At 43.3% G+C, this 16531-nt stretch overlaps 2 protein-coding genes across 3 annotated transcripts; one reads left to right on the top strand and one right to left on the bottom strand.

Annotated features, from left to right (window-relative positions):
- Positions 1-2517: 2517 nt before the first annotated feature.
- slc4a1ap (solute carrier family 4 member 1 adaptor protein) lies at positions 2518-12146 on the bottom strand. The gene is made up of 14 exons (XM_062522638.1): positions 11277-12146; positions 10523-10718; positions 9871-9996; positions 9198-9258; positions 8764-8903; positions 8258-8418; positions 7798-7867; positions 6264-6450; positions 5676-5778; positions 5307-5454; positions 5047-5151; positions 4477-4568; positions 3368-3437; positions 2518-3002 (listed from the first exon to the last, which is right to left on the bottom strand). Exons 1-14 carry the CDS (start codon positions 12090-12092, stop codon positions 2953-2955), a joined length of 2325 nt encoding a protein of 774 aa, XP_062378622.1. The 5' UTR covers positions 12093-12146; the 3' UTR covers positions 2518-2952.
- A 259-nt stretch (positions 12147-12405) lies between these two features.
- Positions 12406-16131, top strand: supt7l (SPT7 like, STAGA complex subunit gamma). Of its 2 annotated transcripts, none has more exons than XM_062522648.1 (5): positions 12406-12503; positions 12973-13452; positions 13563-13887; positions 14952-15189; positions 15506-16131. In XM_062522648.1, the coding sequence occupies exons 2-5, from the start codon at positions 13019-13021 to the stop codon at positions 15763-15765; spliced, it is 1257 nt and encodes a 418-aa protein (XP_062378632.1). In that variant the 5' UTR covers positions 12406-12503; positions 12973-13018; the 3' UTR covers positions 15766-16131. The 2 variants fall into 2 exon arrangements, with proteins under 2 accessions (XP_062378632.1, XP_062378631.1); XM_062522647.1 differs by having other exon boundaries at positions 12417-12578.
- The last annotated feature ends 400 nt before the right edge of the window (positions 16132-16531 follow it).

Here is a 16531-nt window from a genome sequence, read left to right as displayed (position 1 = left end):
CTCTGCTAGTGCGCGGCATTAAACTCAAATTGTGAGCCAGGTTACTGTGTCAGATAAACCCAGCAGAACTACTGTACCTCAAGGCTGCTGACTCTCACGCAATGACCAGACTCACTCATTTGATTGGCTCCACACGCTCTCACGCCACACCCACCCATTTCACATGCTGAAGTGTCCAGCTGCTCGGTCAAATAAGGTCAGGTGACCAGACGTCCTCTTTCTCTCAAGGATGTCCTCTATCGGAAACCTCAGAACAGAAAAAAGGCCGCACTTTGCATATAGACGTGTTTTATTGCACAGACGCGTTTCGGCTTAGCGCCTTCCTCAGTGTGCTCAAGTGGATACATGTACAAACTCACTTATTTATATCCACACCCACATCCACTCTATTGGAGACCTAAAAAATGTGTCCAGTCCAGAATTTTTATTATCATTCGGGATTTTGTTCTACCTTAGCAGGGGAGTCACTTTAACGGTGCCCCGGCACTGAACTGCTGTGTCCCAGTAAAGTTCAGGTTCAACTAAATTGCTCACAGAGTACTCGTCATAGCAGAATCTAAACTTTCCAATGATACGTGACCCTGCAAAGCAAAACCAGTCACTTTGGTAAAATGTACAAAATTAAGTTATTGTGCTCACATGAACGGCCATAAACTAAGCTTTCCAACTACATGTACAGTATTGAGGGTATTACACAAACTATCGCTAAGATAACCACATCCAAAGTTGACATGGTTCTCCCGTCACAATATGCCAGAAGAGGAGAAATCACCTTTTTTAGCGGCGTGGACAACAGGAATGACTGCTAATGTGTTGAAATCTTCACCGGGTTTAACAGTCAAAATGTATGTTTTTCCGTGAAATGAGTTCACAATATGAAACTGTAGACTATACTGTTGAATTATGCGAAAACGTGAAATTCAACATTTAAGTTTGTTTATTATGGATTTTCTTGAAATGGCATAGTGTGCAAAGCGACTGATTTCGCTTTGCAAGGTCACATATTAGTCAGCCTGGGTGCAGCCGAACTTTAGCCCCGCCTACTTGAGGATGACATAGTCAGGCTAGATATTAGTGGCAATTTGCTTTGATAAATGGTTCATGAGAGAATTAACTTTGAACTCATATAAAACGCATATAGGCCTACTGTATAAATATCTCAGACTCTTTACTCAACACATGGCAAATCCTTAAATACCTAAACAGGTTGATGGTCTGAAGTGCTTCGTCACTGGTGTGTGTCTCGAAAGCAGGTGCTCTTTGGTCTCAAGGGGATACTTCACTTCTTAAAAGAGTTGGTTTGACTTGTAGAGCTTGATTGAGGAGTGTAGGCTGTCTTACCAAAAAAATCCAAAGTCACACTGCTTTTTATAATTAAAAAACTCTTTAGTTTAGGTGGCATGGCAAATCAGATACACTGCAGACCTTGCCGAATATGAAGATATAAATTGTGTCTCATACAAGAAGCGGTTTCCAAGTAATCCGGTTTTGAAGTTGCAACACATTTCTATGATCTCCAACTTTGGCCCGAAATTCTGATGTATTCTAACTATTTATGTCAGTACATTTTTGTAAACCTATTTAGCCATATAGTTTCCCACCATCATGGTTTTTATATTGCCAGATTCCAATCCCTTTAAGACTACTGATGGAATTTTTTTATTTAATGAATGATGATCTAATGTCAATAAAATGAAATGATGTCACATCACATGTTGTAAGATAATGCTGTCACTCAACTTAACCGGCTCCTTTCTGTTCCCTCTCTAAAGTTCTCGGAGCCTGAACAATTTTTTTTTTTTTTTTTTAAAGAGTTGATCATGATACAATAAAGAGTGTGGGGGGGGGGGGGGGGGTGCAGTAGCCTGACTACTCTTGTGTTTAGTTTTGTTTTCATGTGCTTTGGTTTCATTATGTGTCCATGCAAATGATCTTGCCACTCAAGCAGGAATGCATCACCTATAGATTACTTGTATGCCCTCAGAAGTAAAAAATGTGGCACAACATGAACAGCTACAGTTATTTTATGTGCTTTTTACTGACAATGACAGGGAAAGAAAAACCTGGCGTGCTTAAGTGGTGACATTGTGTCGGTTTAGACACAGAATATTTTGAATCTAGAAGCCATGTAGGGAACTACAACAAACTTCTCTGTGCATCCGCTTTTTAGTTTTGTTGTGACACTGTGAGAAGTAAGCGAAGTAACCACCTCTGCTCACAGTATACTCTAGCGCAGGGAGGATATTGCAAATAGGACAACATGCATTGACATTGTGTCATTATGACCACTACTACTACTACTAAGTGCAGAAGCTTCTGGTTACTGGGGGACATATAAGGCCTGACTCCAAAGTTCATGACCTGCAAGGAGGACATCTATGCTAATCTGGTCGTTTTAGAGGTCAGTTAAGGAACCTGCCACAATGTAAATGCATTGGCTGAAATAATTACTTGCATGCAAAACATAGGAGGAAGGAAAGAATCAGGCATATGAAGTACACAGGACAAAAAGGTCAATCAATGTTTGACTTTCATTTATTTATTTATTTATCAAAAGAGATTACATTACTTCTTAAAATTGTATGTTGGTTGAGGGAGATAAGGAGATTTACAGTGAGACATGGCTACCCTGTGACAGTGTTCCAAAAACAGGCCAAAAACATTCTTAGTTTCATAAGCACAGACAGGACGAGAAGTCGGAAAATGTACAGTACAAGGCCGGAAAAGACACATGTGACAGTCAGTGGCCTCTTCCAAATTTGGTCAAACAACAAAGCTGTCCTTTTCCATCCTGAAACCAAATGAATTAAGTGCTTTTACACAGTACTGAGCACAATTCTTTTGCTTTTCTCTTCGTGTCAAGAGGGCCTTCCAGAGAGCTACAAGCAGGTGGAGGATGAACTAGAGCTTGGCTGGTTTGATAGAGGAGCTTCTGAAAATCCTCCAACATCCTCAGTAGCCGTACTTCTCATTGAGATGAGTTCTGCCATCCCCTGACTGATCTGAAAACACAGGAACATGGGGGAGAATGTTAACTACAGACCCTTTAAATGATGAGACAATTATTGGGGAGAATGTCAACTAACAGATCCTTTAAATGATGAGAGAATTATTAGGGAGAATGTCAACTAACAGATCCTTTTGTTAGGTCTCATCAGGTCCTTAGATCAATAGGGCTAGTTCCTTGCAGTAAAGGAGCATTTCAATGAAGCTTTCAGTGTAGGACAAGCTCTAACCCATTCAATCAAGAACAAGGCAAACACCAAAGGGACTTTTCTCGTCACAACCCCAAATCAAAGCCTCTAAATGTATCCATAGTACCATCATAATACATTCACTGTTCGGTGTTAAATGCTATTTTCTGTACCTTTCGGTGGTACCCAGACAGAGTAGTCAGGATCATCCTCAGGGTAGCTTCCTGACAGGGTACTGGGGGGCTGGGAGGAGCGCAAGAGAGCATATTTGTGGGTAAACATATCAACTTGTCATCAAACCAAACCAAAGGCCATCAGCAAAAAAAAAAAACAATAAGAAAAAACAATACAGTATCAGCAATCATTCAAATCACTCTCATGCCAAACAGTCACTAAATCAAACAACGGTTCAGTCACATTCTACCGGAACTTTGGTCAATAACTGCTACAATTGCTAATTCTGCCAAAACACAACTGGACTGGACCAAAAGAGAAGTACAGGCATGTTGTCTGTTTTGAGCGGGTGTCCTGGCCATAGACAGTTAGAGGTCCTGGCCAATGTGCTTTAAATGCTCAGTTCAACATGGCTACTACAGTGCCATCTAGTGGCTGTTGGCAAAAAGGCAACCGAAAACCCTCCTGATACTTTTTGATTGAACACAGTAGCTTTCTATTCTCTGGGGAAATCTGAGCGAGCTAGTTTGTGCCAAGGCCAACTGTGTCTCTATCGCCACCTCTGGGGCTTAGTCGTACCTCTCGTGCCTCTCTAGTAAAAGGTGACGTTAGTAGCAGTGTCGGGTAAGTGGTCCAGTGACAAAACAAGATCGATTCACTATCAAATAACCCACTAGGTAGCAAACAACAAAACAAGATTGATTCACTATCAAATAACCCACTAGGTACTAGCAAACAACAGAACAAGATCGATTCACTATCAAATAAGCCACTAGGTAGCAAATAACAAAATGAGATAATATTCACCATCAAATAACCCAAAAGGCGAATACCTTTACCAGATAATTTATTAAAATTAACCAACCGAGCAGGTAAGGGTTCAGTTTCATATTTTGGCTTGATCAGAAGTTACACAACTTTCACTGACTCCACTAAAGCACCCCATCCTATAAAAACATTTACTGTATGCCACGTGTTCTATGAAATATAACAGGGGGGGGGGGGGGGGGGGGGTCAAGTGAAGTGGTCATCCGTCACCAAGCATGCAGTGTTCTACAGTAGTCAACACTAGCCCACAGAACAGCTCAAATGAATACGAGGGGCTTACCCTGGACGGGCCCATAGGCTTCCTAGGTCTCTTCTCTGCACTCTTCTCTTTGACTTGTTGTTTTGGTGATTCCAAGGGTTGCTTTTCCATATCTGAACATGAACATGGAAAAAGTCAAGGTAAGAAACCTATATGTCCTTGTATGGCCTCTAGTGGAGGTTAAAATGAATGTTTAAGTATGGTATAGTTGGATGCAACATGTAAAATAGCCTCTGGTATTAGCTTTATGATATACACATTTCCTCGGAAATAGTTTTACAACACTTAATGAAAGTGTATTACATTAAACTTGATTAAATGAAAACAGATCTCTGCAAAATGAAGTAAATTAACTAGTAGAAAAATCAATGCATATGATTTCACCTCTTTACCTCAGAGTAATTCAATATGAACTTCACACACTTTATGACTGTGCAAAGCTTTCAGCCAGATATGTAATTTAATCTTTTAGATAGGATTCATTGTGACAAATTTCACACATAAAGCAGATTGCTTGATCATAGCTACATGTTGCTATTTGCCTAATGGCCCAGACACTGCCATTTTACTGACAGTTTGACTCTTCCATACCTGAATGAGGCCTTTCTGCATCTTCTGGGGGGTGCCGTTGTTCCTTCTCAACTCCGTCAGGCACAGGCATGTCCTTGGCTTCAGCATGTTCCTTTAATGTAGATACTGCAAAAACAGTCAAGCAGTTAGCCCTGTGATGATCACAATAAGCACAACTAAAGCAAGAACTGTGTTTAAAATGGACTAGATTACCATTGGCCTGAGATTAAGATTAAGGTTAGATTACCATTGGTCGGAGTTTAAGATTAAGGTTAGATTACCATTGGCCTGTGGTTCCTCCTCAACATGCTCCTTTTCTTCCTCCTCGTCCCCCTCCTCTTCTTCGTCCTCCTCCTCCTCACCCCCTTCAGGCATCTCTTTCATGTTGAAGAGTTCAGGGGGTAGACACGCTCGCTTTGGGGGCAGTGTCTAATGAGACAGAGAGCACATAAGTGAAGTAGACTCAGAAATAGACACCAAAGGCCAAGACTAACACAAAGACTAATACTTAGTTAGTAAGACACCAATAGCCAATACTTACACAAAGACTAATACTTAGTTAGTAAGACACCAAAGGCGAGTACTAACACAAAGACTAATACTTACAGTAGCTAGTAAGACACCAATAGCCAAGATTATACAGCACTCACCCCTATGGTTCCAGTCTTCAGTTTGAACTTGCTGCCTCCCTTCATGGCACCAAACATGGGCAACGCTGGTTTCTTCGGCTTGTCTGGGTTAGATGAGGTTCCACTAGACCACAAAAGTCATACCAACCATGAATACACTACCTACTGAATGTCATTTTACAACCACTTCCCCTTTGTAGTTTTCACTGAAATCATACTCAAAATTGGTCGTAACTTACGTATCATACTGTACTATGTGCAAACATGTTTACTAAACCATAGTGACTGAACTAACAGTTGACTTGAGGTGACTCTCTATGGTCTTATGTTATCCCATCTTAGTTGCTCATGACAGTAAGAGACAAAGGGCCAGTTTAGAGCTTATTTGTATGTACATACAGTAATTTCATGTGTATTAGCCGCATTGTGTATAAGCCGCAGGACAGTGAAAAGAAGTCAAAAGTCAAAAAGAAACAAACCCATATTAATTGCCCCCGTGCTATAACCTCATAGCTGAAGAAATGTCCCAAAATCAATGTACAGTATAAACCGTGGGCTAATAGTTGGGAAATGCCAGCGTGTGTAAGTCCAGCAGCCGAAGGCGCTCACCTCTGCAGAGAGGGCAGCTGGGTGGGCCGTGTCAGATCGATCAGTCTGTGCAGGCGCTGGGCCTCCTTGCGGAGCTCCGCGATATGAACATGCAGCTTCTTCCTCTCCACGCTGTCCAGCGTCGTCTCACTGGACACCACGTTCATGAAGGCGTCCAGAGGGTCATCAGACGAGGCCCGCTGACCACCTGCACCCACATCCACACAGCACAGAGATATCCAAGCTGCTGTTATCAACCTCCTGTCTTCACATCCAGACAGCACAGAGATATCCAAGCTGTTATTAACCTCCTACATGCACATTCACACAGCACAGAGATATCCAAGCACCCACATCCATACAGCACAGATAACCAAGATGTTATTAACCTCCTGCACCCACATCCATACAGCACAGATAACCAAGCTGTTATTAACCTCCTGCACACACATCCACACAGCACAGAGATAACACATCCACACAGCACAGAGATAACACATCCACACAGCACAGAGATAACACATCCACACAGCACAGAGATAACACATCCACACAGCACAGAGATAACACATCCACACAGCACAGAGATCCACACAGCACAGAGATAAACAAGCTGTTATTAACCTCCTACACCCACATCCACACAGCACAGAGATCCACACAGCACAGAGATAAACAAGCTGTTATTAACCTCCTGCACTCACATCCACACAGCACAGAGATAACACATCCACACAGCACAGAGATCCACACAGCACAGAGATAAACAAGCTGTTATTAACCTCCTGCACTCACATCCACACAGCACAGAGATAAACAAGCTGTTATTAACCTCCTGCACTCACATCCACACAGCACAGAGATCCACACAGCACAGAGATAACCACCTGCACTCACATCCATACAGCACAGAGACACATTTACAGTATATGTATATTTAGCAGACACTTTGGTCGATAGCGACTTATATCAATTATACTACAAGGGTCCCCAGGCAACGTTGGGTTAAGTGCCTTGCTCAAGGGCACAGTGGTGGAGGCGGGAATTGAACCCACAACTTTTCAGGCGAGCCAAGCTCCTTACCCACTACGCTACCAACGCCCCCAAGCTGTTATCAACTGGAGCGCACAAATGTAATAAGGTGCCATAATGGCTGATGAAAAAAGCCTCAGTTAAAACCATGCTGCTATAGTATATTATTACCTATAGTATATTATTGCCAAGGAGGTTATGTTTTCATTGGGGACCGGCGTCTGTTTGTCTGTCTGTTTGTTAGCAAGATAATTAAAAAAGTAATGGATGGATTTCGATGACATTTTCAGGGAAGGTCAGAAATGACCCAAGGCATTCCGGAGGCGTTTTGTTTAGTGGTGTAATGGCATGGTATGGCCACGGGGAGGCGATCTGAATAGCTAAACTACTCAAATGTATGACAACCTAGGAAGAACAATGCAGGCGGAGGTCTGCGCCCTCCGAGTGCTTTTCTAGTTAAATAATGTTTTATGATCAACCACTAAGACAGACAAAAACAAACAAACAATATTGCCCAGCTCACCTTTGCCTGAAGAGCGGAGTTTGTTCTCGGTCTCTGCGATCTCTTTCTCCACGTCATTCAACTTCAAGGTCTAAAGCAGAAGCAAATACTGTATGTCAGATGTCAGGACATTATGCTTCATATCTTTATGCTTCTATTATTACCGTAACTGTGTTATTATTCCATATGTTATTATTATTCCAAAATGAGGGCCTATAAAGTCCTGTTCACGTCAAGTCAGCTAAGACAAAAAAGGAGACACCGAGTTTCGTGTGGAGTGTGGGGGTGTCGGAGAGGAGACCTCACTAGAGATTCATACGAGGCTGGCTGACTGGTGTGTGTGTGTGTGTGTGTGTGTGTGTGTGTGTGTGTGTGTGTGTGTGTGTGTGTGTGTGTGCTCACTGCTCACCAGTGATTCATACGAGGCTGGCTGGTGTGTGTGTGTGTGTGTGTGTGTGTGTGTGTGTGTGTGCGCGCTCACCAGTGACTCATACGAGGCTGGCTGGTCCTCCACCTTTCCAGCCCTCTTCATGCGCTCTTTCCGCTTCTTCTCCACAGTGCCAGTCCGATCCAGGAAGTTGTCATCATCGCTGTCATAAAAGTCCTCGTCCTCCCAGTTTTTCTTTCTTCTCTTCCGTGACACTGAGTGAGGGGACACAGAGCCATAACCAATCAGCTGTGCATTATGAAGTCAAATGGTGCCAATTATAGCTCAATACATGTTTGGGTAATTCTGAGTCACATTAGACAGAATCTAGGAAAATAGTTGCTGTACTGTCTCAGACTTTGCTCAGAGTTGATCTACATGATGTTTAGGTCCCATGGCTGTACAATATTTTTGACCAATTCCAATGTTTTCATTTCTGAGCACAGCTGGGTACGATAGGCTAATGTTACTGTCAGAGATTGGAGAAAGAATAGCACAGTGGACAAAGCTATTCTGTAGCCTGCAGCCCAGTTATCTGGCCAGACTGGCTAGAGACTCACCTGCTTCCTGTCTGAGCAGACCTCGGGCTTCTAGAATACGGCAGGCCTCCAAGGAACACTGAATAGATGCCTCCTTCTTCTTTCCTGTATGCGTTACCTCGGCAACCAGTTGCTTGCCATGAGCATCATCTACGGGCAGTCTGAACATGATTGTAGCAAACAGAAGAATTACAGAAAAGAAGAGTAATGCCAGTACAGGACTGTAGGAAGTTATATCTGATAAATAGCAACTTGTTCAAAGTGCTCAGGTTGAAAATTCCACTCCATGAACAACAAAACTACTAGCAACAGTGCAGTTGGCACTGCAGAGGAAGCCACCAACTGACCTTCCTGGAAGGACTGAGCATTAAATGATGCTGATTCAATGCAATGAATTACGGCAACCCTAAATTCCTTAAAATGTAAGACATTGAAATTGTCCAGCATCGTCTTACCTTACTCTGCAAAGCCACGAGCCATGGCCTTTCTCCTCATACTCAAATTCCAACTCCTCCCCTAGGATTATGAGAAAGAGGTTCAAGAAATCAGTCGGACAGTATTTCTCAGAATGTCTCACAATGTTCTTCATAAATTGAATTAAATCATTTCCAGCTGCCGTTTTTTTGCCGGCACAATTCCATGTCATCTAATATAAATACTTTCCCCCAGTCTCCCGTCTCATTTCTAAAATAATACTTTCCCCCTCTGCTTTTGGGGTAAGTTCTGAGGTCAATTGAAATAGAAATTGCCCATTATTAACAATCTTTTTGATTCTACTCAGAAACAAAAAGGTCAGTTCTCCTAATTAATTGACAGAATGTGGTGCAACAATTATGTGCTATTTTACTCTACAATATTGTTGCCCTTTAAGCCAATGTATTTCTAAAATATGTCAGAAGGTTACATTTGGACAGACTCTAATTTCATTACAAGAAAAGAGATAACCACTTTAGAGATTATCTTATGATGCAGATTACCAGTGGTGTGTATTTGTACTGTATGTGTCTCGTGTGTGTTTGTCTTGCACTGATGTCTATAGTCTATGTGACCATGTCTTATGCTGTGCTGTAATACAAATAGCCTTTTTTAAGGACATTAAAGTTTTCTAATCTAATCTAATCTAATTACCTTCGCGATCATAAAAGCCTTGAAGTGCTTTCTTGGGGTCCTTGAGGTAGGCGGCCTCTTGGTCCTCCTGGAACTCTGTGGCGAACGGGTTCTCCTCGTTCTCGTCTTCTGGCGCTGCCTCCTCCGCTGTAGACAGAGTCAGAGTCGTTATAAAAAGCACTGAGCATATGAGAGGGTTCAAACAAGCCTCCTCCGCTGTAGACAGAGTCAGAGTCATTATAAAAAGCACTGAGCATATGAGAGGGTTCAAACAAGCCTCCTCCGCTGTAGACAGAGTCAGAGTTGTTATAAAAAGCACTGAGCATATGAGAGGGTTCAAATAAACATCCCAGACACTGAAAAGAACAATTAGATAACAATGTGAAGTTGGGACACTAATATTTCTTTTTTTTCAGCATTATTATACACCTCTTCAGAATGTTGTAGAAAGGTCCATTGACTCTGAATGACTGGCCCTTCAAATGTACAGAGATCTGATATTTGTTATATTAGACCTCTGCAAAAATCAATGACTGCTGTCAAAATCAAAAGGTTTCTTGATGGCAACCACAGTAATGGATTGGCTATACCTGGAATCTGATGCAAGTCACTACTACTACTACGGAATGCAATTACTTACAGAAACATTTGGTGTTTAAAGAGAAGTACTTACCCATTCCCCAAGAACAGCCAGACTCATCTGTGGAGCTCTTCCCTGGGACACTGTCACTCTTCTCTTCATCCTTCTCGTTCTCCTCGTCAGACCCATCTCCCATCATCCTCTCTTCCAGCTCTCGCTGCTTCCTGGCTCTCTCTCTCAATTCTGTGACGGTAAGTTCTGACTCTGATTCTTCATCAGATTCTGGACCCTGTGTAGGCACAAATATTAGCTTCTTTTTTTCCAGGGCTGAGTATACACAGACAACTGCACTGCAACCATGCAGTGAGGACATGCAGTGAAAAATAAGTTTGTAAAATAATTGTTTATAATTAAAAAAAAAAAAATGACTGCATGAAATGTCCTGGAGCTCTCACACCTCAAAATTATGAGAAGGCAGTTTGAAGAGAAATGTCAGTGTTGTTCATTTATCGTTTATCCGTCCATTCGAGCCTTATATAGGCATAGGAACCACACACCTGCTTGGCTATGATTTGTAGGTGGGAATGGGATACCCATTCTGTATGCCACCTTTCAGGCCTTCACACCACACCTCTGAATGCCCCAGTCCGTGCATAACACAACACTTAGCTAGTGCAGACCTGAGTCAACATATGAGATGCATCTGCCACTGTCATAATGTAGCCTAAATGTCATACAGTACATGTCTTAAATTACCTAACTTGACTTTTTCTCAAATTCTGACTTTCATAACTATGACACTTGAGGCTTCAGAGGGTTAATGAAGGAAGGGACAATTATTACACACCTGTAATATGAAGAGTCGAGTGCTACCCCCAAACTTGAGGACATGTCCTACTTTCAGCCTGATGTAGGTTTTCGGGGGTATTTTGTTCTTGTTGACAAAGGTGCCATGCGTGCTGGACAAATCATAAACATAGAATCCAGTCTCTTCACCAATCTCCCCAGTTTCTCCGCTTTGTCCTCTGTGTTGCAAAATTGCGTGGTAACGCGAGATCGATGGGTGCTCCAGGGCTACATCACACAGGGGTAAGCGTCCAATAACAAAATAACTATTTTGAGTCAGTGGAATCGAGTCTACAATTGTCCCTGTTTTGAGTATCTCTAACGCATAGGGCACCACCGCAGGACATCCCCACGGAGGTTCGGTGTAGGGAAGAGGAGGGTTTGGTTTGAATTTACCAGCTGGAGGTGCTTTGGGTTTGGGTTTGGGTTTGACATCTTGTATCGTTTTCGTAGGTACACGCGTGCTGTCGCTGGATTGCGTAGACATGTTTTTAGCTTCGTCAGTTTTAGGAGACACATTCTCCCCAATCACACCTTCTGATGATTGCGACTCCTGCTCATTATGAGGTCCATGATTCCTCTTTGCATCTTCGGGGACCAAAGCATCTTCATTGCCTGAAACGGAGGAGGCCTCCTTATCAGAACTTTTAACGTTGCCTCTTTTGGGCACCACGGATGGTGGTGCGAATGTAGGTTTCTTGAAAGGGCCATCTTTGTCTTCGGTATCAGCAACGCTAGTATTATCGTCTTTCTGTTCAGTAGTGGTGTCCTTACTTAAGTTGTCGCTGTCCATTTCTAGTGTCTCGCCACTGTCCATTTTTGAAGTTCACACCGTTGACTGCTTTACTGTTTATGGTTCACACACGGTCATTACCAGGATATGTAACCCCTTAATTCGTCCGGGCAGCCTTGTTTTTAAACATGACTGCCCCCGGACGAATTACGTTTCCGCCCCGTAGGCCTATGTATTAGTTGGTTATCGAAACGACACGAAAAATTAAAATAGTTTGTCCGTTGTGTTGAATCATGTGGTAACAGGGGGACATTCTGTTCTTAAACACATGGAAACATCCAGGAACTATTTATGTCGATCTGATGCTTTCACACGGTGGTTATATATGCGAACTCAAATACCCGGCATGCATCCTGCTGTGAGCTTGTGAAAACAAAATAATACCAGAGAATGTCTGTCTAATGTCCACTTTTTGCTGATACGCTTCGGGTTGTCGTAAGTTATAATACTAGACATTGTGTTGCACGTTTATTTGTAACGTTAGTGGACTAGTGGAGTGCATCAGCCAACGTAAGTTTTAAATACTTGCCTATTGATATTGTACAGTAATTGTTTCCGCAAGAGGGTTATAGGGCTTGCAGGCTGCATAAAATCCAACGCAATTAGTTAAAATAAATGGAAATGTGTACTCAGATAAAGAGAAATCATCTAAATGTACTTAGTATACTACTTACTTATTTAGGCTACATATATCACAAATGATTCAGCCTCTGTCTGTGTGAGAGTTTGACCATATGTCTATTTGGTTAGTGTGTTCTTAGGCTACAACATGTCTCATAATCTTTGAGCTCACCATCAAGCCAAATTTGTGTTGAGTTGAGCTAACTTTGTTTATCCATATTTCAGCATCGTACATGTATTTTAATGTTTACCAGTGAATCCAATAAACATTTGTTATTGGCAGGTGTGAATACATCGCCAACAAGAGCGGCAGGTGGTCATCCATCAAGATGATGCGTTACTGGGGGGAGATCCCAGCTGTGTCTGCGCCTCCTGGCCGCAGCTCCTTCGATTTGCTGCAGCGGGAGTTCCGTCAGGTGGAGATGCAGGACCCGCCCCTGCACCAGCCGTCCGCCCCGCGCCCTCGGCCCACCACCATGCTCGACGTGCCCTCGGAGCCCTGCAGCCTCACCATCCACACCGTCCAGCTCTGCCAGCATGTCCGCCGCCTCCGCAGTCTTCTGGCCGCGGCCCAGCAAGGCCAGCAGCCACTCGCGTCCTCTACAGCCGACGTTCAGAGCAATTTCAAAACGGAGGAGGGAGAGCCGCTACCTCCGAGACCTCCCACACCAACCATGCCAGATGACCTGCTGCCCCCAGACAGTAAGGTCCCAAGCCTGCCTTTCCAGCTTCGGCACAGCAACCCAGAAAGCGACTTCTACAAGTAAGTCGACCCTCTTTGAGATGTACAAAAATGGTGGGGTTACTGTATGTCTTGCACCACTATGTGTTCTGTCGGGTTTGTAAAGTAAGCAACATCTCTCTGTGCCTCAGGGGGAAAGGGGAGCCAGTGACAGAGCTTAGCTGGCCATCCTGTCGGCAGCTTCTGTACCAGTCTGTGGCTACAGTCCTGGCTCACGCCGGCTTTGAGTTGGCCCACGAGAGTGTGCTGGAGACCCTCACAGACCTGGTGCACGAGCACTACCAGCGGCTGAGCTGGCTGCTCCGTGTTGCCGTGGACCGGGAGGCCCAGCTGGGCGCCACCCCGTTCCCTGACGTGGTGGAGCAGGTGTTCCATGAGGTGGGCATCGGCAGCGTGTTGGCACTGCAGCGCTTCTGGCAGAGCCGCATCAAGGACTACCACAGCTACATGGTTCAGGTGAGACCACAGCTTTGTGTGTGTGTGTGTGTGTGTGTGTGTGTGTGTGTGTGTGTGTGTGCCGCATCAAGGACTACCACAGCTACATGGTCCAGGTGAGACCACAGCTAGTGTGTGTGTGTGTGTCGCATCAAGGACTACCACAGCTACATGGTCCAGGTGAGACCACAGCTAGTGTGTGTGTGTGTGTGTGTGTGTGTGTGTGTGTGTGTGTGTGTGTGTGTGTGTGTGTGTGTGTGTGTGTGTGTGTGTGTGTGTGTGTGTGTGTGTGTGTGTGTGTGTGTGTGTGTGTGTGTGTGTGTGTGTGTGTGTGTCGCATCAAGGACTACCACAGCTACATGGTCCAGGTGAGACACACCAGTGGAATCACTTCTTACTCCTACACTGTTTCACCTGTACCCTTGTCCATTCCATAACCTGCCCATACATCTGTGCAATATACTGTACACATATCACATGTCAAGTGAAGCAGCCCTTAACGATCATCATAATCTTATTGAACAACACAGCGCTTTTCAAGGCACCCAAAGTGCTGTACAGTGAAAAGGGACCCCACCTGGCTGATGATGCTAGGCAGCCATTATATGGCAGAACCAAGTGGAGAGTGAGGGGATGAAGGAATGAGCCAGTTACACTGGGGGATGATTAGAGTGAATGAGCCAGTTTGGGAATTTAAACAGGACACCAAGGAACCCCCTACTCTCTGCGACAAGTGGCATGGGGTTTTCGAGATTCATAACATAGGACAAAATGAGGGCATCTTTGCCAAATGTAATTTAGCAAATAATTTTATCTCGGAAACAATTCTAATCGTCAGAAGCTATAACTATAAATGTAATTCAGCTAATTGTCAAACCACCCTGCAACTACATGCTTAAGTTACTATGAAGTGTTATAATGCGTGTGTATTATTAATATACATTGATATACATATCAATAGATGTATCGAGACTACTTTGTCTCAATTTGGATTTCCTAATCTAAACAGTCTTTAAAGGCAGACTAACTATCTTTGTGACTGCGCTCTTTCTATTGTTTATCTTTTCCCGTCCTTTTTCAATTAGGTCAGCAAAGAGCTTTCAGAAGAGTATGAAAGAGTAGTAAATCCAGAGAAGGCTCTAGAAGACTCCAAACCCATGCGAGTCAAGGACGAACCAATGAGTGACATTCCCTTCCCTGTGAGTGAGGAGCCCGAGGCTGACTTGGCGTCCGGTGACCAGGCCCTGCCCATTGGGGTGCTGGGTACCTCCAGCGAGAGAATGGCTGGAGGACTTGATTCAGAGAATTCTCCTCATGTCTCAGGTAATACTCTGTGCAATATGGGGCATTTGATATGCTTTCAAACTCATTGTTTTTGTTAATGCTAGGGCAGAGAGGTTGATTGATTGTTCAGCCAAAGCCAAAAGGAAACTATAAACATCAGTTAAATCAATATCAATCTGCTAGAATGCACATATTGCATATAATAAAAGCAAAAGTGGCACATTTTTGCATAGTTCGTACTTCATGGCTTAAAACATGATCGCTGTGTGGGATATTATTTGGTTTGGTGCAAAAGAAAACTATTATTTGGTTTGTTAACTAACCAAGTTTACAACACCGACTCTTCTCTTTAAAGGTGCGGCAGTCACCAACTCCCCCTTGTGGCACCTCCCTCAAGTCAAGATGGAACCGCAGGATGGAGAGGAGGCCCAGGTGTCGGGGCCTCTGGGAAGTGATGTCTTTGAGGAAGGGCCCATGTCCACCATGAGTGAAGCTGGAATAGCGCCATCCCCTGGTGGAGCCTCAGACGGCAGCTACGGTTCCCACTCGCCAGACTCGCTGATTGGCAGCTCGCCTGTTTTTAACCAGAGATTTAAAAAGCGCAGGAAGATGTAATGGAGGCTTAATAGAGCATCTAGGACATTTCATTTCATACATAACTGTTAAAAATGACACTCACTTACTTCCTTCACTTTAAAATGCACCTCCTTGTTTTCTATGTAAATATGTGTTTTTCATCTGTCTGCTTCAATAATGGAAGGTGCTGAGTCATTTCTTGGGGTTTGAAGACAAATCAGTGTGTAGTGGACTGCAGCATTGATTTATCTGTTATATTACAGGTACACAACATACATATTATATTACTTTTTTTTATCAAAAAGATATTCTCCCAGGGACAAAAAAAAGACAAAAAGAAGAAGAAATGGGAAGGAAAAAAGTATGGCTTGTCTCCTGTTGTGTATTTTAATAAAATATGTCCATTTACAAATAAGCACAATTACTTTCTTGAACTGATTCCAGGTTGCCCACTAAATTCTACCTAGTGTCCAGACTCAGGCACATACACCATGCAGACAAAAGTATTAGGACACCTGCCATTACACCTATGGCAAATTCAGTGTGCTAATATGGAATTGGCAATCCATTCTAGCAATCAAAATTACTGACTAGTTTTTCACTTACAGCAAAGTACATAAGCAGTACAGAGCAAGCTATAACCACAACACCACATGAATTGGTAGTCTGTTAACATCCCTGTGAACTATGAACAAATCTCAACATTTCTGCAATATTAAACTCAGCAGAATCACAAGATTTTGCAGCCTCGGCAGCCTGGAGAAGCATTTATATCATGTGAAGATGCGCTTGCTGGTTACGTGCG

This window comes from Sardina pilchardus, chromosome 20 (assembly GCF_963854185.1).
Source record: "Sardina pilchardus chromosome 20, fSarPil1.1, whole genome shotgun sequence".
NCBI classification, from domain to species: domain Eukaryota; kingdom Metazoa; phylum Chordata; class Actinopteri; order Clupeiformes; family Clupeidae; genus Sardina; species Sardina pilchardus.
The sequence above is the reverse complement of the archived record's forward strand: the minus strand, read 5'-3'. Positions and strand labels throughout refer to the sequence as shown.

Coding starts and splice junctions, on each gene's coding strand:
- slc4a1ap (XM_062522638.1), bottom strand. CDS start 12,092: ATGGACAGTGGCGAGACACTAGAAATGGACAGCGACAACTTAAGTAAG. Junction 8,904..9,197: donor TCGTGGCTTTGCAGAGTAAG/GTAAGACGATGC, acceptor AATCATGTTCAG/ACTGCCCGTAGATGATGCTC. Junction 5,779..6,263: donor CAGCTGCCCTCTCTGCAGAG/GTGAGCGCCTTC, acceptor TTTGTGGTCTAG/TGGAACCTCATCTAACCCAG.
- supt7l (XM_062522648.1), top strand. CDS start 13,019: ATGATGCGTTACTGGGGGGAGATCCCAGCTGTGTCTGCGCCTCCTGGC. Junction 13,888..14,951: donor ACCACAGCTACATGGTTCAG/GTGAGACCACAG, acceptor TTTTTCAATTAG/GTCAGCAAAGAGCTTTCAGA. Junction 15,190..15,505: donor GAATTCTCCTCATGTCTCAG/GTAATACTCTGT, acceptor TTCTCTTTAAAG/GTGCGGCAGTCACCAACTCC.